Source organism: Phycodurus eques, chromosome 10 (genome assembly GCF_024500275.1).
Source record: "Phycodurus eques isolate BA_2022a chromosome 10, UOR_Pequ_1.1, whole genome shotgun sequence".
Lineage (NCBI taxonomy): Eukaryota > Metazoa > Chordata > Actinopteri > Syngnathiformes > Syngnathidae > Phycodurus > Phycodurus eques.
The window spans coordinates 20891828-20911415 of record NC_084534.1 but is presented as its reverse complement, the minus strand read 5'-3'; the positions used below and the strand labels follow the sequence as shown (position 1 = coordinate 20911415).

The following is a 19588-nucleotide window of genomic DNA, read 5'->3' as shown; positions in this document are numbered from 1 at the left end:
GTTTGCACAGACAGAACAACATCCTACTGTGCACTAACCACAGTACATTTGATTCACTTGCACAGTCTAATGAGAGCTAATACGCGAGCTGAATAAATTATACATGTTACCTTATTTCGCTACAGTACACAAAAGGAGCAAGATATTAGAAAGACCTCTCAGCATGATGCAGTTGTACACTACTACAACCACAATAATAAACATATTCGTCATCAAAACTGAGCATTATTATGTTTGAAAATGCTTTTTTTTTTTTTTTTTTTTTTTTAAATTGACTCCTGTATTGGATATCTTTAGATTGAGTACTTGATATTGTGGCAGGTAAGTGCAAATGTACGCACATCCTATTATTTCCCCAAGTAGCATTAATAGCCATTTTTTAAAAAAAAAGGAAATTGTTCATTCAGGCACTACCTTGTTCCAGTGTGTTTTCCCCCCATGTTCCTGATCCACGTAAGTCCTCCCGCCAAGCCAGCCGTCTGTCCTCACCACTGCCTGCCACCAGTCCACACCGCCGCCTGCCAACCCACCTAGGACCACCGCTATTACCTTTCATAAATAAACTATTCATCCTTTCACATCTGCCTCTGACTGCTCTTGGATCCAGCCACTCTCTATTCGTGTCAATTAGTTTTTTAAAATAAAAAAAATACAACATTGTATTATGTACTTTATTTCACATATAATAATTACATAATTAAATAGAATGTAAAGAATACAACAGTTTATGTATTATGATTAATTCATTGCGACATCTTCTGATGTGAGCAAGTTGGCATGTGTGCATCCACTGTGTGTGTGCATCCACTGCCTCTACAAGGCAGTGGATGCACACACTTCGCCCAGTTGATACTGACTCTGGCTGCTGTACGCTCGCTCCTTGTGTTTGAAGTTAAGCTTGTGGAATTCGCCGATGATGGCTGATAACGACTTGCCCTTGGTCTCCGGCAGCACCAGCCCCACGTACAGCGCAGAGAGCAGACACACTGTCCCAAAAGGCACGAAGCAATACTGGCGCATCTCGCTCTGCAAAAGAAAACACGACAGGGAAGATTTCTATCAGTGTATAAAATCACTCCCAAGTGTGTGCATGTGTATTGATTTTTCACTACTCAAACTCTATTAAAGGAAGTCTTTTTGTGTTTGTTTTGATTTGTATGGAAGCCCATTTCTACTAGCAAAAACAACAACAACAACAAAAAGTATTATATTTACTGAGGTGGGAAGCTTGTTTACACCAGTAAACAAAACAATACATGTGAAGCTTTGGCACTACAGACGAAAGATCATTTGAATGCCTGCCAGTAAAAGAAATAAATAAAAAAATGCTGCTATCAATGGAGTGAATTTTTTTTTATTATTATTATTATTTATTTTTTTACACTGGTGGAAAAATACTTCCTGTCTCATTAAAAAAAAAAAAAAAAAAATGGCATAACTGCGCTTCCTTATATTTGGGATCTCATGATGATAAAGATCTATTTAACCGGCAGGGATTTTGGGCAGTTCGAAATAACTTAAAAGAGGCTAGACCAGTGTAAAATTATAGTATTCACACTACAGTATTTTGGTCAAAATAATCAAATAATTCAAATGTACAAAAAAATATATATATATATAGCTGAAAATATTTTGTGAACATATGTGAAAGCAAATGCAAAACTAGGATTAATACAGATAAAAATAAAGAGAGAAAGTAATTCATTCATGACTTTGGTGTCAGAGGCAGAATACACCCTGGAATAGTCGCCTTTAATCGTATGGCATACTTATTTATCCTGCTTATGCTCATTTGGTTTGCGGATCAACATTACAAATAAGATTAATTTGTGAAACAAACAACTAAAATTGGCTGAAAGTACTGTAAAATGACAATTAAGAAAAATTCCCCACGCATGCTTGTGAATTGTGTGACTTGCTCAATGAAAGGAGAGGAGCGTGTCCTCACCACTAGAAATGGAAAAATCATTCCTACAATGAAGAGGTTGAGCCACATCATGGACCCGGCGATCATGTAGGCCGCCGGCCGAGCAGTTTGATTGAAGAGTTCGGTGGGCAGGACTCCAGTCACACCAGCTGTAAGCGGAACATTTACATTAACATTAGGGAGTTTCAAAGGGACTTTTTTTGTACTGATCAAAAGCAACTGATGTTAACAAATGTCATTATGTTTCAGTTATGAAATCAAAAGCTCCAAACATGCATAAGTCTTTTCTAATTCAGTAATAGAATTATATCTTTTATATATTCAGGTGTGGATACAGCATATTAGTTAATAAGATAAATATATCAGATACATATTTGGCATACAGTACATCACACACATACTATTACTATACAACTATACATGTATACATAACATTCATCAAAAGTAGTCATGACATCGCCTCTTCATTTGTGTACCTTATAAACAGTTCCTAATATTTGTCTGGGGTTGAAATTTTAGAATTTAGTTAGTCAAATATGAACTATATCTTTGAACTACCTACTGTATAAGGCTTAACTCAGACCTTTACATTTCATGCTTGTACCACTATTTGTATCTTTTTCTTCCACTGACCTGGTCCCATGCCGAAGCTGAGGATGTAGTTGAAGACACAGGCCATGATTAAGTAAGGCATCCATGATATTATGTGCTGTTGCGATATCACAGTGTGCACAGTTAAAGTAAAGCGATGTAATGCAAACACAGAAAGACAACATCAAATCAGGTCTGGATTTCACTGCTTTACACTTCGAAACAGAAAGCACAGGAGAGGAGGATCATTAACAGGGGATTTAAAGAAAAAAAAAAGTTCAAATGTTTTTGTCGTATCAAAAAATGAGATCAAGATAAATCATTTCAAAACATTTTCCAACATTAGTGTGACATATAGCCTACAACATACAACACAATTGGGAATTATTTTTTAAAAATCTTTTCAAGAGGGGAAGTAAAAATAAACATCTGTGACCATGTGGTTGTAAAAGAGTGCACACCCTTCCATAACTAGGGATGTGGCTGTGTTCAGAATTAACCAATCACATTCAAACATTTTCATCGGACCAAACACATTTTCCGACATGTGTTTGAGAGATTTCAAGTGTTTGTGCAAAATATTGACACCAAGGTTGAATTTTTGGCTATAATTCCAAAAGGTATATCTGGCACAAACACAGCACTGTTCATCACCAAAAGAAAACCATACCAACAGTGAAACCTGGTGGTGGCAGTATTATATTTTGGAGCTATTTTTCATCAACTGCAACTAGGGCCTTCGACAAGGTGGAGGTTCTGAACACAGCCACATACTCAGTCAAAAGAGGGTGTGCCCACTTGTGCAACATGAGCTCAGTTGTTTATTTACGACTTCCTTTTTTAAAAAAATTTGTTGAACAGGTGATAAGTCACATTAATTGTGGGAAAAGTTTTGAAATTATTTATCTTTGTCTCTTTCCATTCAAAAAAACAAACAGATGTTTAAACAGGGGTGTGTACACTTATTTTTATTATTTTTTTTAAATCTCGACTGTACATGCACTGCAACACACAACACCTGACTCTACAAGCCATTTGAAGAATACAAAGTGGGTACTTCAAAAGACAAAGCAATGGTGAAGACAACGGCCCAGACGGTCATGAAGATGAAGCCTCCCATCAGCATTTACCTCCGACCTTTGCGCTCGATCAGCAGGTTCTGCAAACATGTCATATTAGGAATACAATTTCCCCTCTCCTGCAGCTTAAATACACAACCGTTCCCAGTGTGACACAGTACACCGCTAACTACAATCACAATAATAAGCACATTGGTAAATGAATACTGTATCTCTGACAGTGCTAATCACAACTTTGTTGTCATTATGAAGGAAGAATGTCATTTCTCTAGCGACAGCAGTGTGTTAATAAGACAAAGTTCAAATGAAAGTGAAGCGTCAACCTGTATGTACGTGAGGAGGATTCCGCATATTAAAATTTTAGACAAAAAAGCTCTTCTGAGTAGCTGTTATGTAAGAGTTTCCGGCCAAGCAACTTACACACATGATGCAGGCTGTGAATTCACACGTGCCCGTGCCGATTGTCACATACTGGATTTGGTCATTCGATATTCCAGCGTCTTTAAAAACATAAGATGCATAGAAGTAGATCTGGAAGGCAGACACGAGCATGTGTTTTAGATGAGAATCAGATCTTTATTACATGTTGAGACAAAAGTGTCCTCAAATTAAAAACGGTATATGCTAACTGTACAAAATAACAACAGTCACACAAAACAATAGTGTGAGTCTGAAATTCAAACAAAGGGTTGATGCCTTCCAAAGTGTATAGCATAATTCAGTTAATACTCCCATCTATAAATCCATCAAGCATGCAGTTAAACTGAAGGCGACTTTAGGCCAAAGAATTTAAACTCACCGGCCACAACGTTAGTAACACCTTTGCAATCTAATGAGATCCAACACCACAGGAGTATCAGAAATATTCCGTTTTGATTGACAATGTCAGCAGAGACTCATAACTTTCTGCTCTCTCATTTGCATCACACTGTGAGCAGTTCTCATCAACTTGATTATATCAAGTAGCTAAGGAAACCAAAATATTAGAAACACTGCAAATAAGTTTTTGTTCAGTTTTCAGACAATGCCAATCAACATTGACCCTTATTATCTGTAAATTATCATGAGCTGTAGCAAATATTCTGTATTGATTGTTTACTGGATCGCTTATTGAAGATTGTGCAGGTTTACCTCATGAAGTGGCGGTCAGGAGTAGATGGACAAGTTCCCTTGTGTTGGACAGTACCAAGCTGCCATTCACATTCTTATGCATCTTCACAAGCATTCATTTTTTATTTGGAAATGGAAAACCAGCCAATGGATCTTCTCACATTTCTAATCAACTTGCTACATAACTTGTAAGGATACTGTGGCCACAACATTTGATCCAATGCTGGTGACAGTGACAGCGCTCCTCACACTACGTCACGCCACAGCGAGGTATTAGTAAAGGTCGTACCGAGTCGTTGCCACAAAGCTGCATGGCGCTGCTGATGACCATGACGGAGACGAGCTGCCATCGCACGGAGCAGTCGCGAAAAAGCTCCCAAGGCCGGCTGGGCCTCATGCCGTTGGTTTCAGCTTGTTCCTGCAGGATCTCAGCCAGCTCGCTGCTCTGGACCTCGCAGCCACGCAGCCGCCGTAGAGCTGAGGAGGAGCAAGAATGCCAAATTGCACGTTTTGTAATGGGCAATATGTTACAGATGGGAGTTAAAAGTGACGAAGGAAAGTTGAATGACTCTCAAAAGGCCACGAACTAAACACGGACAACCGTGACACCATTCATTCATAACATTTTGATTATTCTCCAAATGTCTTCAATTAGTTGGAGATAGTACGTTACAAAAGTTACACTCCTGGCCACAAACACTACAGGAGCTTTATTAAAAGAGTTTTGATGGACACTGTCAGAAAGGTACTATCGTTACAACAGAATGTATTTGTTATGGTGGTTGCAGTGGTGGTACAGAAAAGCACTGAATCATACTGAGAGTTGTTCCTAATATTCTGATTCTTTTTGTAGCTAAATGAAGAGACCCAAAAATAATAGCAACAACCCTCAGTATGTCACAGTGCAATTCTGTACCAATGCAAACTACAATCGCAGGAATAAAAACATAAAAGCCAGTGTTGCTCTACCTAGTGTGAAAGTTGCAAAATAAAATGCAAATGTATAAATAAACAGTAAAAATACATAAATAAAGTGCTGTTGAAGTCTTGAAAAGAAAGTAAGAAATATTATTTTGCCCTCAATACTAACAAAAAGGACAATTTAATATTAACAGTGGTTATTTTTACATTATTGTTAGGAATGGTAAACCATTACCTGTCCATGTAATAAAGGTCTGATGTTATAACAAATTTAAAATATATCAGAGGGAGAAATTGTCAGAGGTCAACCAGCACTGCAAAAGCTGTTTGTTTTGCTTTTATTTTGTAACCTTAGATGTTTCACTATCGTTAAAAGGAAGCGAATCAGAGCCTAAAATGTTATTTTTGTGAGCGTACTCACCATCGATGCAGGCCTCCTTGTCCCCCCTGTCGATGAGTAAGTATCTGGGGCTTTCTGGGAATCAGGGCAGGGTAAAGAGTTGAATCAAGCCAGGAATGGGATTACTGGCAAGAAGATACTGCCAACACGACTCACTGACCAAAATCTCTCTATAAGTGAAAGATCCAGGCTTTAGTAACTTTACATGCTTCACTATATGCTCCTTTTCTTTATATTTAGACATTTATGCATTTTTTTTTTTTTTTTTTTTTTGGCTAACTGAAGAAAACCCACGCGAGCATGGGGAGAACATGGAAACTGCACACAGGAAGGCCGGGATTCAAACCATAAACCTCAGAACTGTGAGGCAGAGACCAGCTAACCACTAAGTCACCGTGCTGCCTTTATTATCATTGTCACTATTATTACTGTACATAAATCCTCACCTGAGTCCCACCACTTGTCCTAACACGACTCCAAAGGCTGTAAAAACAGCAGAGGTCAAGGACACAGCCCCCCCGAGATGCTTTGGTGCGCTTTCTCCAAAATACATCGGTTGGACGTTCATGCTGATTCCTGCAAGACAGACAGAAGCTACCGGAGTATCATAAGTTCTTAAGCGCTTACGTGACTGCACACTATCATACCTGCATTTATTCCAATAAGGACACGTGACAAGATGATCATCTCAACAGACCCGGCGGCTCGGCTTGTCAAAGCCAAGAGAGCACCGCTAAGGAGGAAAATGTTGCTGAGCAGCAGGCATTTTTTCCTTGTCAAAGGAAAAGAAAAGCAAAATGAATGAAATGAGAAGATGCAGGGATTTGCAATGCGGTTGTGCGCCACTGCAAACTACATCCACAATCATGAACATATTGTAAACTGATCCAAAGTAGGGATGGGAATCTCAAACAGAAGTAATTCCATTCCTCGGAATCGATCGTTATCTTGCCTGACGATTCCGTTTATCGATGCCGCTTACGTCGCAAATGAGGGATGACATCACAAGCAAGAAGTGTATTTTGGTTCCAAACTCTTCCGACATAGTATCAGGGCAGAAGCAATCTAAAATTTGGCTGTTTTTCACACAAAAATATAATACTGAAGCTACTTGAAACACTTACAAAACTTACATTTTGTTAAAGTGGGGGTGGGGGGGACTACTTCCAATATGCAGAATTTCATTATCATATCATATAATGAATTATACAGTATAATCACATCAATGATATCATTTGTATTATTTCATTCCCTCCCCCAATGAGAACCGATAAGGAATGGGATCGATAAGCAATATCGATAATGGAATGGTACTCGCTAAATTCTTATCAATTCCCAATCCTAATCCAAAATCATCATTATAATCTTTGTAAATGCAGAATTTTGAAAAACTCGTTACATTGTACGTGCGTGTCTAATTTGTAGCTTATGAGCGGAAGTGGAAGGATGGGAATGAAGTCACTCTAACTTTGGAATTTCAATGGATTATTTCACAGGTGCAGCATGGTGGTTAGCACGACTGCATCACAGTCCTGCGGTTCTGGGTTCGAATTCCGTCTCCGGTCTTCTTTTGCGGCTGCGAATGTTCTCCCTGTGCTTGCGTAGTTGTTACCTCCCGAAGCGAATGGACATGGAAACTAATGATTGACTTTAGAGGCGAAAAAAAAATTACTCATTTGAGTGACACAGTGTTCATTGAACAATATGGTCGTTGTGGGTGTCCTATGTAGTAGTTTAAAACTTGCATTGCATCATAGGTAACCAAAATTAGCTCTCACTCAGTACGATGCACCGCGAACCATAATGTTACCAGTAAGCATGGTCAATACACATATACAGAAAATATTGTGTCCCTTGTCATTGAAAATGAGGGTTAATTTACAACTCTTTAAATCTCACTATATTGTGCAAGTGTTGTGTCAAGTGAGTGTGCAAAACAATGAAGCTTTGTGAGTGTGTGTGTGAGCGTTTTTGTGTGTGTGTCTGGTTTTTTGTCTTTCTTTTATTTATTTTTATTTTTTCTTTACAAAAAATAATAAACTCACGGTAGTGGGTGCATTCATGATGGCCAGGTTGTATCCATACTGCAGAGTTCCTCCAATGGCTGCAGAAGCAACCATTAGCACTAATGTCAAAGAGCTGCTCTGTAATACACACAATTAGACACATACGCATGCATTTACTGGATATACTACATTTTTGTAGGGAAATTGAGGCACGCTTATTAGTGTCTAAATAGGATGAGAATACATTATAGAAATAAAACAGTATCGCTCGTCAAACGTTTCTTGCTTCTTGTGAGGTCTAAATCCTCTCATGGAACCACAGTACAATACTTGATGACGTAACTTTGAATCTTTGACGATGAGTTGACTTTGCCTTTCTTTAGCTTATCGTAAATAAAACCACATAAACACAAACGATCGTTCATTTAATTCCGAGCATCAAGGTACCAACCGAGGCTTTTTCTTCTTTCTGCGGTGACGTCATGGCCAGGGCGCTGAACTATAGTGAGCCGATCTGCCCTTCACAGAACCTGGACGGAACCAGCTCGGAACCGGCTTGAAAAGTTCATTCACTTCAGTAGTTCGATTTAAAAAAATAATAATAACAAAATTTAATTCATACTGTTCCTCGAACACAGAAAAATACTTTTTCATAAAGCTAACTGTACATCATTTCCTAAATCAAATGTTGATTGTTTCTTATGATTGTTCGAATTTCTTGAGATAGTAAACTATGGGTTAATTAGCAAAATGATAAAGAATAATGTGTGTAGTGAGTCTGCATACTTTTAGAATTTCACTTTCTAAATTGAAAAATTTTCCACGATATTCAACTTTTTGAGCGGCAGCATCCTGACGACAGGCCATGCTCAGAATCACATAAAAATCCCCCCCCCCCCAAAAAAAAAAAACATGGCCTATGACCGTGGTAGATGTGCAGTATCTTGATAGATCCGGCAGATGTCACTGTTTTTCTGTTTTTCTGTTTTTCCAATTTTACAGGTACACCTGAAAAAGAAGAAGAAAAAGGAATATCACAAGCTTAATTGAGGTAGTTCATTTAAAAAAGTGAAACTAATATCATAGAGATGCAGTACACACACACTCAGAATTAAATATTTCATTAATTTTTATGTATATATGTATAATTTTGATAATTATAGCTTACAGCCACCGAAAACCCCGAATTCAACCATCTCTGGAAACTAGAATATTACTATTATTATTATTATTATATTATTATTCAGGAAACAAATAAAATGATTTTTGATACAAAAAAATAGGCAGGAATTTTCCCTCTGAAAAGTATTTTCCCAAATGTTTCACGAATCTATATGAGTAATAATGAAATAAATGATACGCTAACATTACGGTGGAAGGCGTGGCTTCCTCGCATTTGTGACGTAAAGGGAGTGACCAATTAGGTGCCCCCCTCCTAATGTCCTCGCCTCTGATTGGCCCGCCTCTGAGGGTCTTCCACTGGTTGCCTCAATTGAACGCACTCATGTTTAAAGATCATGCGAGAGCTCAGTCCATGCTTATTTTCCCACGTTAAAACTTCCTCGCGTGGTATATTTACATACATGTACACACTCCATCAGCGAGTTTAAATGTTGATTTGCGGAAGCCCAAGTGCTCCTTCCAAGCACACATTTCTCTCAAACTGGCCGACAAGTTGAGACCACAATTGGTCTGTCATCATGACTCGGATATTATGGGATGTGATTTTCCTCATTAGCGGTGAGTGTGCGATTTTTGTATTTACCCCCTCCCCCCTTCCCTTAAAGTCAAAGTTGTGTTTAAATATACAAAATGTTAAAATGTGCAAATTAAACATTTTAAAGCAATCAACTGGATATTAATATAATATTATTGTGACAGGTTTTTTTTAAACACCCACTGTCAGATCCAAAACACGAGCTACATTAACAATTCTGGTTTTACTAAAACAATGACAATTTGGGAATTATTATTTTTAACTATATGTGTATTATTGTGGTTGTCAAACTGCACAGCATTGCATTGTTAGGTGTTTATATGTATCCCTTTTCATGTATAGATTAAAAAGGTAACCAAAATATTAGAAACACCCCTCGCTATGACAATTAAAATAATACCTGATGTCAATCAGAACTGAGCTTGATTATCTTTGTAAAGACATTTTTTTTTAAATGTGATTCTTTTATTGAATCTCATTCAATTGTATGGATTTGTAAGGCAAGACAAACAAGAAATACAGGAAATAAAAATCCCTTTTCTGTCTTTTTGTGTCGGGTCAAATTGTTGTTTCCATGTGCTGGTTTAGCTGAGATGGCGTGTGAGGCCTTGGTGTATTTTTAGTGCTTCGGTCTCATCCTTTTAACTGATGCTTGACCCCGATAGTTGTATTGATGGTCTCCGGCTAGAATCTCCCAATAAAGTATCAAATCACACTGAACAGGTTACATGATCATGAAGGTCTACTTACTACGAGCCTCAGGTTATTTGACAAAAATAACAGGTAATGTGTCACCTGTTTTTCCATCTTTGTGTTATAGTTTGTTCAGGGGATTCGCTCACACATAATTTAGTGAAGCAGACTTTTAACAGTATATTCCTTTACTACTTTACTTTGACTATGTCTGTGGTAAAGCACTTAATAGTGAGTTTTCAATATATTCCTGCAGGGATCTGTTGTGATATCTTTCGATTTTCCATATTGGGACTGTGTGTGTGTGTGTGTGTTCCTTTGCCAAAGGTACACTGTTTACATTAGGAGCAGGGCAGAGCACCTCAACAACCCTCGAAGGCAACATTGCCTTCGACGCCACCGCTACTCTCAATACCTCGGGAAGGCGCTACGCAGCTGCCTCGACGACTGGAAGTAAGTCTGCTCACAAGAGGGAGAGAGCATGATCAATTTCCCTTTGGGACAAAGGTTCTCAGAGGTTCCCTTATCGTGAATATAAAAAGTCAACACACCCCTGTTCAAATGCCAGGTTTTTGTAAAGCAATAAAATGAGACCAAGAGAAATAATTTCCAATGTTTTTTTCCACCATCAATGTGTCCTATAACCCGTACAAGTCAAAGTTAAACCTTGATTTCAAAACTGTGCAAATACACACTTGTAGTCTCCCTAGCGCATGTGGGAAAATGTGTTGTGGGCCAGTGAAACCAAGGTTGAACATTTTGGCTATAATTCCAAAAGTTGTGTTTGACGCAAACACAACACCGCTCATCACCAACAGAACAGCATACTCTACCTACAGTGAAGCATGGTGGTGGCAGCTCCATGCTTCGAGGGTTGTTTTTTACGTCAGCTGGAACTGGTACCTTAGCCAAAGAAAACAAAGAAAATTATGAACAGTTACAAATAGTGGTGAGTGTTAGCACAAAAAGCTAGAAAGAAAATAAATGTCAGGAAAAGCCAAACTGAACATCAGACATTTATTTGGGGTTAATCAGAGGCACCTTAAATGGTGGCAGGTGTGTGCTGCTGACTCCCATTCAACATGAGTTTAAATGTGATTGGTCGATTCGGAAGACAACCACAACTCCAGCGATGAGAGGGTGTGCATATTTGTGCAACATTATCTCTGTTTTTAATTTTTTTTTTCCTCATGATTTATCCAGATGAGATAGCAGGTCCAATTAATGAGGAAAATATTTTGAAATAATTTATCTTGGTCTCATTGTTTCTATATCACAAAAACCTAGCATTTGAAGAGGGGTGTGTAGACTTTTTATATCCATTGTAGGTTCCACTTGCAAAGCTTGCAATAATTATCTTTCATTATCTTTCCCTAATGTTGCTGTATGTGTTACTGCACAGAAACGAAACAATTTTGCTTAACATTGTGGAGGACTGAAGAACATTTGGGTGCAAATGCTGTATTTTAAAAAAAAATATATTATTTTAAAAACTGTAAATCATGGGAAATGTTTAATCCGAAGACTTTAAGTGCAAAAACTTCACCCCTGTTATTCGATGTGAGAGATTCCACTGGACTAGATTTAACTGGAACATTATTGACTGCAACATAGGGTTTAAAACCTGAAATAAAATAAAAAGTTTGAGCTCTTCATTTTCCAATTAAGGAAGAAAATGATTTAAAAGTAATGATGTTGCATGTTTGACAATGAAATTCAAATAAATAGAATGGAAATGTTTTAGGCACAAAACGTGTAAAAAGATGAAATAATTTATTACTTATTTTACAAACTCTCGCTGGATAAATGACCTGCTGCACGTGATTGACTTTTTAATATTGACGTTTCTCTTACATACATTAAGTATTGCACTACCACTATCCGGTAGCGTGTTTGACTTTTTCTTCTGGCTTTTTGTGTTGCCACCACAGAAGGGTGCTAGCAAAGGGAAAAAAAGAAATGATGATGATGATGACGACCATAGTGACCGGAAGTGGAATTGACTGCAACAGTGGCAGCTTTGTGACAAAGATTTTGCGACACACGTGTCTGTCCTGGCTGCTCCGCATAATTTGGTTAATATGTGGACTGGCCATTGCCTGCACTAACAGTCACCGAAACGCAAACCAATAACAGTAGAGGTTATTTTAGGTTCAGGCTTCCTGCAACAAGGTGGAAAGAAAAATTCACAGTGTAGTGATTGAACTAATGAAATCCTGTGGTTAAGTAAATAAATACATTGAAATAATTAGATTTTTTTTTTTTTTAATGTGAATCAATGTGTGGATAGTCTTTAAAATTAACAAGGAACATACAATACTTACTTGAACTTACTTAGAGACTAACACTTATTTTGTGGCTGTTTTTCAACCCATCTTTTCTTTTCCTTTCTACAGGTTCCAACCTTTTATTTGGAACAGAAGCGAGTCGTTCAGACACCACCGTCTCCATTCCTACCAAGCCTACGTTGGTTGCGTACGCCTCAACCAGCAGCTCTGGAGTGCCCGGTAGCCTGATTACAACAGTCTCTTCTACAACAGTGACTACAACCACAACCAGTTCTAATATCCATCCAATGAAAAGTAAGTTTCAAAACCGTCGCGAGCTTGCAGTTCATTTCAGATGTCTGGTCCTCATTGAAGCAAACGGTGGAAATAAAAACTCGACACATCCCTGTTCAAATTCCAGGTTTTTATGGTATAAAAAAATTTGATCAAGGGAAATCATTTCAAAACTTTTCTTCCAGCATGAATGTGAACTATATCCTGTTCAACTCATGTTAAATGGCAGTCAGCAGCACACACCTGTCACCATTGAAATTGCCTCTGAATGAATCCCAACTCAATTTCAGATGTTGTAGCAGGCTTTTCCTGACATATTTTTGCTTTCAACAGAAACCTGAACACTAACTGGTATTTCAAACTGTTCAGAATTGCCTCCACCTTGACTAAGAACCCAGTTTCAGATTAAGAAAAACAGCCCCAAAGAACGATGCTATTACCAGCACCATGTCAGCTCCTTTAATGTTGCTGTTGGTCTCTTGGCAGCCTCCTTGACCTTTTGTCTTCTTGTGTTTTCATCAATTTTGGAGGGACATCCAGTTACTGTTGTGCTATATATCTTCATTGTGTTCCATGGTATATCTCAGGCCTCGGAAATTCTTTTTGTACCCATCTTCTGACTGATACTCTTGAAAAATGAGATCCCTCTGATGCTGTGGAGGTGGTAAGATGTGACTACAAAAAATGTCAGAAAAGCCTACTAGAACAACTGAGCTTTATACAGGGTTAATCGGAGGCACTGAATGCTGGCTGGTGTTTGCTGACTCCCATTTAACACAACTTTGAATATGATTGGTTAATTCTGAACATATACACATTCATGTCTTTGCAGGAAAGACACGATCAGTTGATTATATTTACTTTTTAAAAAATTGTGTTTTAAAAGGTCACATTAATGGTGGAATTTTTTGGGGGAAATGATTTATCTCAGTCTTATTTTTTATATCACAAAATCCTGACATTTGAACAGGGCTGTATAGACTTTTTTTTTTTTTTTTTTTTTTTTTTTTTTTAATAATCCACTGGAAGCAGACAATGTGTCGCATGCTGATAGTTAATTGATCCTCTTAGCCTCACGGTGCATCAACAATTATGGGGCATTAATATGAGCTGCCTTTTCAACACAAAAGCCGCTGCAAGATGAGCCGGGTAGCACCTCGCTTCCCCCAGAGGCTGGATGGATCCTGTCCCAGTGTGCCTCTCCTTACTCTGTGAAAATGGTGTGGAAGAGGAGAGGGGTGGGGAGGCTTTCACGAAGCCCGACAGCAGAAAACAATGAATGTAGGCTGTGCTCCAAAACCTCATTTAGAGTCAGAATAGAATGGAAGTGTGTGAGCAAAACTCAAGCTAACATTAACACTGTGGCATCTGTTTGGCTGCTTGCAGAACACTGACTTCAGCCTGAGTCAGCCATGGCGGAATTTATCTGACTGTACGGCTGACGAGTAAAAAAAAAAATGTTAAACTTTCACCCTCGCCGAGGCGTTCACATAATCGGATGTTTTTGTCCCATTGTTTGAGTGAAAAACGAAGCTCTCGCTTGTGGAGAGCGGCCTCTCCTCGCCCCTCATACAGAGTTTTTTGTTGTTGTTGTTATCTATGACTTATCTCCAATGTAATTGTCCCTCCCAGGTAGTGTGGTGGCAATTGGGAACAAAAGGCTACGGTCCCACGGTGGGTGGCGTGGGTGTCAGCTTTAGGACTTAGAACATCGACTACAATGCTTCAGGCCACTGCATCCTCAGCCTTATGCTATTTTTACATTCATGATGTTCACCTGGGCCACTGACTGTTATCTGTCAAAATGCAATTAGAGCTACTGATTTCATTTGTATCGCACTAGTATCACAGACATTGTGCATTATGTGTGTGTTTTTTTCCCATCACTTTTTCAATCAGAGTTTGTGGCGGCGGCTGTTCGCTCTCATTTCGATGACTGTCCCGACTCCCACCGCCACTTCTGTTTCCATGGAACATGTCGCTTCCTGATATTGGAGGAGACACCTGCATGCATGTGAGTAGATTAGAATACAATTTTTCTAAGACTTTCAGTCCTTTCGAAGATACCTTTCCTCTTAACACGACCAATTAGCGCTGCTGTTTATAAGGACCGATATGTCGATATGATTGCCTGAACAAAAAAAGGACCAATGACCTTAAATTCACACACTGCAGGACTTAAACAGAAGAAGTCACTGCTAGTCCATGTTAACATGGCAACTGAAGTGACTGAGGATTTTGAGGTTGCAAAAAGAGGAGTATTTGGGTAAAAGAGGATGGACCTAACTGCACCATTTGATACGGTGGACAATAGTATCCTTGTAGCCCGGTTACAGCACTCTGTGGCCATTAGCAGTAGCGTGCTGGAGTGGTTTAGATTGAGGTGTTTATTTGTATTGTGATGGATATTTATTGGGAATGCAGTCGGACAGAAAGATATTTGAGAGGGGAAAGAGAAAGTTATTCACATTTTCGTCAATGTGTGGATTGTCACCAGAATTCATAGGGAATGTTTTGGGGAGGATCTTGTAATTGTTCAGGATAGCTGTTCCCAAATTTAGGGTCAGAACCCAACATTGTGTAATTTTTTATTTTTAATTGGCTCACTGATTATTGGAGTAAAATGTAATGTTGTAAACAGGTCTGTTCTTTCGTATTCGTCCATCAGAATCAGAATCAGAATCAGAATCATCTTTATTTGCCAAGTATGTCCAAAACACACAAGGAATTTGTCTCCGGTAGTTGGAGCCGCTCTAGTACAAGAAACAGTCAATTTACAGAACACTTTGGGGACATAAAGACATTGACAAAAAACAATTGTGCAAAAAGATGCAGAGTCCTCTAGCACTTAGAGCAGTTCGAACGACTAATATTGCAATAGTCCGGTGCAATGACCATTGTGCAAAGGGCGCTGAGACTTCAAGGAGTGTATGCGGTTTAAAGTGACGAGTAGTGCGATCATCTGGGACAATGTCGGTTGTGCAAATGTTACAGATACTCCTCAATCAGTGTGCAAATGGAGCAGATGCTACTCTGGCATGAGTGGCCAGTATATGCAAATAGTGCAGCATGGCGAGACAACTACAGTGAGTGCACAAGTAATAAATAATTGGCCCCACAGAAATGTGACAACGAACTCAAGTCAAAAAATTGCCAGCTTGTTGTAATGGAATTATAGGTTAGGTGTTTAAGAAGTTGATCGCAAGAGGGAAGAAGCTGTTGGAATGTCTACTAGTTCTAGTTTGCGTTGATCGGTAGCGCCTACCTGAGGGAAGGAGCTGGAAGAGCTGGTGACCGGGATGCGGAGGGTCCGAGAGGATTTTGCACGCCCTTGTCTTAGTTCTGGCAGCGTGCAAGTCCTCAATGGTGTGTTTCAGACATACCGTGTTTTGAGTGAGATATAAGGAAATTGATTATTCCAATTCGTCCTTCTTGCCTTCATGTTGCAGATGTCATAGTGGCTTTGTTGGGATGAGGTGCGAGCATGCAGACCTGCTGGCTGTTGTGGCCACCAACCACCATCAGCAGACTGTCGCTACTGTGCTGGTGTTGTGTGTGATTGGCTGCGTCCTCATCATAGTGGTGTGCACACTTTTAAAGTAAGCAGAGTGCATGTATGCTCTCTTATCTATAAAAAAAAAAAAACACACACACATATATACTGACTGAGGGCTCATTTTCATTGTTTCTTGCTCCAGTTGCTGGTGGCGGCAGGAATGCAGAAAGAGGAGACGTGCTCATCATTTCATCCCAGAAAAGTCTGTTTACACGCAGAAGCACAGAGCACCATGCTATCCTTCTGAAAGCGGTACCTCATTTTTGTTCACCTTTATGTGTACATTTACAGGACCAGAAAGCACTGACTAATGATACTAACAGTTAGCATAATTAAAAAAATATATATATATATTATAAATATTTTTTATATATACATTTAACAAATTATATTCAATAATTGGTTAGTTAATTACACTTCAATTGTATTTGGCGGTTACCATGACCTGGATGAATCTACACAGACAGATATCATGAAATTGATAGATCACCTCTCCTTCTAATTCTAAAAGCTTACCATTTGAACAGGGGTGTGTTGACTTTTTATATCCACTGTAGCCTCCCTTCATCTCCTTTGCTAATAGTTGTATTACTGACTGTGTTAACAGAAATAAATACATTAGTTATATACTTAATTGTAAGAATAATTTTGGAGATGGGTGCCCTTTCTCCGGCTAGAGCACTGACCCCCAAAATGTCAGTGGACATTCCCGACTTTCCTACATCATAATAAGCTCCATTTCCGGTTGTATGGTCATTTGCGAAAACACAAAAGCCAAAGATACAGTCCAGGGTTACAGTTTGTCCTCTGACGTTTTTCTTTACAGATGTATTTTTCCAGAAAATTGGAGTCAGATTCCCTTTTGAAATAGTTTTACAACAGTGATGATTTTCCATGGATCAAGCTGACTTAGATTGTAATATTTATGAAACAGGACTTGTTTGTTTGCCTTCCAGTGGTGTGAGAAGACAGCAATGTGGATCCTCATCCCGGTGCTTCCTTCAACTGTCAGGTCTTAAAGACTGCCTCCAAAGTGGTACAAGCGAAGAAGCTGCATCTTCAGTGGGACTGAGGCAGGACTCAAATGAAATAAGGTAGGACGTTCCTTCGCATCGCTTTCCGTTAACTTTGGACGGCAATATGGGAATTCCCTCCATCCTTCGCGTGGAAATAAACACTCAACTGTTTGGAGTTGTGAGGACGAAGCGGCTACCGAACCCTAATTACCATTTCGTCACGAGAAGACTTCTATGAGGACACCAATCATCCTGTGTGGATTTGGGGAAAAAAACAAAACAAAAACAAAAAACCGAGGACCATCCAAATGCATCAACGTAAAACCCCCCAATTCCTATTTATGTCTTTTATTATATTTACGCACTTTTCAGAACTTCAAGCACATATGATGCTGACGCTTTAAACTACATTTTTTTTAGTTTTTTTTTTTTTTTTTTAATAAAGAGGGAACACATTTCACTTGACAGAACTGGGAATTGATGGGCAGAATGGATGAAGATCCTTGTATATTTATCAAACATAGAATGCATTTCTTCTGATCTGATTAACTCCCATGAAGGTAAAATTGTGTCTGTTTTATTTGTGGTTCGTGAGCTGAACTGGAATGTGTTCTTTCATCACAAGTCTTACATTGAAAAGCTAGAGAAGAAGAAAAAAACACACCACTCACACTCACATTGGGTGGTAATCATTCTATTGTAACTTTGAATGATAATGGCACTTTTCTGCACGATAGCTCCTACTTCCTATCTGCACTTTGAAATCACAGATTTTATTGTCCTGGTGCACTTATTGAATTGAATTCTCTATTTGAGTGGTGTGTTTTAGCCTTGTCTCTATTTTGAATTGGAATACTTTTAAAGAGAGCAACAAAATAAAAACTAACCTCCAAAGTCAGGCAAAAGGATTACAAAATCATGAATGTTTAACTGACACCAATAATGAAAAAAACATTTTAGGTGTGCCAGCTTCCACCGTGAAATTAACGTTTTGGTATACAGATGCCAAAAGAGAGTGAGGGGATGATACGTTTGTTTCTGTTTACAGTCTGATGTTTGCTGATTCTGCGTTTGTGTGTGTCTCATTTTGCGTGCAGCATTTATGTGTGAAAATATACGTGTATTTACAGTACACACACACAATGTTGTAGATTTATATGCATTTACAATATAAAAGAGGGTCCAACTGATGTTTAACACATGGTTTGTCACATTTATGGTGTCTCATTTGGTTTGTTACCTGCATTTGTTTAGAAATGAAGAATTAAAGTTGCAAAAGTCTGACTGCCTTTTTCTTTTTCTTAGTTTTTGAAAATATTTGTAAGAAAACAATACTAGCTTGCTTGTTAGCCATTAACTTTCTCAATACTTTTTTTTTTTTTTTTAATTTAGGTTATGTGTTAATGAGGGGTTTTGACCAATAACTGTTTTTATTCTTAATGGTAGAGTAGAAAGATGCTCCACCTGGTGTTGTCCCATTGTGTACCATATCTAGCTCAACTTCTAATAGCTGACATCATTGTTGTTCTTAAGACTGCAAATTAGTTGGGAGTGAATCAACTGTGCCGGCACTAATCGACTGGTTAGGCACATCTGCCTCACAGTTCTGCGGACCGGGTTCAAATCCCAGCCCCGCCTGTATGGAGTTTGAATGTTCTCCCCGTGCCTGAGTGGGCACTCTGGTTTCCTCCCACATCCCCAAAAAGATGCGTGATAGGTTGATTGAAGACTCTAAATTGCCCGTAGGTGTCGAATGTGGGTGCGAATGGTTGTTTGTTTTCGATGTGCCCTGCGATTGGCTGGCGACCGGTTCAGGGTGTGCCCCGCCTCTCTCCCGAAGATAGCTGGGATAGGCTCCAGCACGCCCGCAACTCTAGTGAGGAGAAGCGGTACAGAAAATGGATGGTTGGATGGATAAATCAACTGCTGATTGCTGCCAATGCTCCATGACGCCTCAGTTGCATCAAGACACGATTAATCAACAATTGGACAGAGTTCTTAATCGACTAAT

The 19588-nt window shown here is 38.9% G+C and overlaps 2 protein-coding genes across 2 annotated transcripts; one reads left to right on the top strand and one right to left on the bottom strand.

Annotated features, from left to right (window-relative positions):
- Window positions 1-813: 813 nt before the first annotated feature.
- Window positions 814-8518, bottom strand: slc2a11a (solute carrier family 2 member 11a). Its single transcript, XM_061687487.1, is given in 13 exon segments — window positions 814-1026; window positions 1949-2076; window positions 2561-2636; window positions 3576-3677; window positions 4018-4128; window positions 4997-5184; window positions 6050-6198; window positions 6475-6604; window positions 6676-6800; window positions 7641-7676; window positions 7814-7881; window positions 8074-8172; window positions 8486-8518. Coding segments are annotated over 13 exon segments (1458 nt in total).
- A 1037-nt stretch (window positions 8519-9555) lies between these two features.
- Window positions 9556-18849, top strand: tgfa (transforming growth factor, alpha). Its single transcript, XM_061688303.1, has 7 exons — window positions 9556-9774; window positions 10772-10897; window positions 12841-13026; window positions 14905-15019; window positions 16455-16604; window positions 16704-16813; window positions 17518-18849. Exons 1-7 carry the CDS (start codon window positions 9735-9737, stop codon window positions 17523-17525), a joined length of 735 nt encoding a protein of 244 aa, XP_061544287.1. The 5' UTR covers window positions 9556-9734; the 3' UTR covers window positions 17526-18849.
- The last annotated feature ends 739 nt before the right edge of the window (window positions 18850-19588 follow it).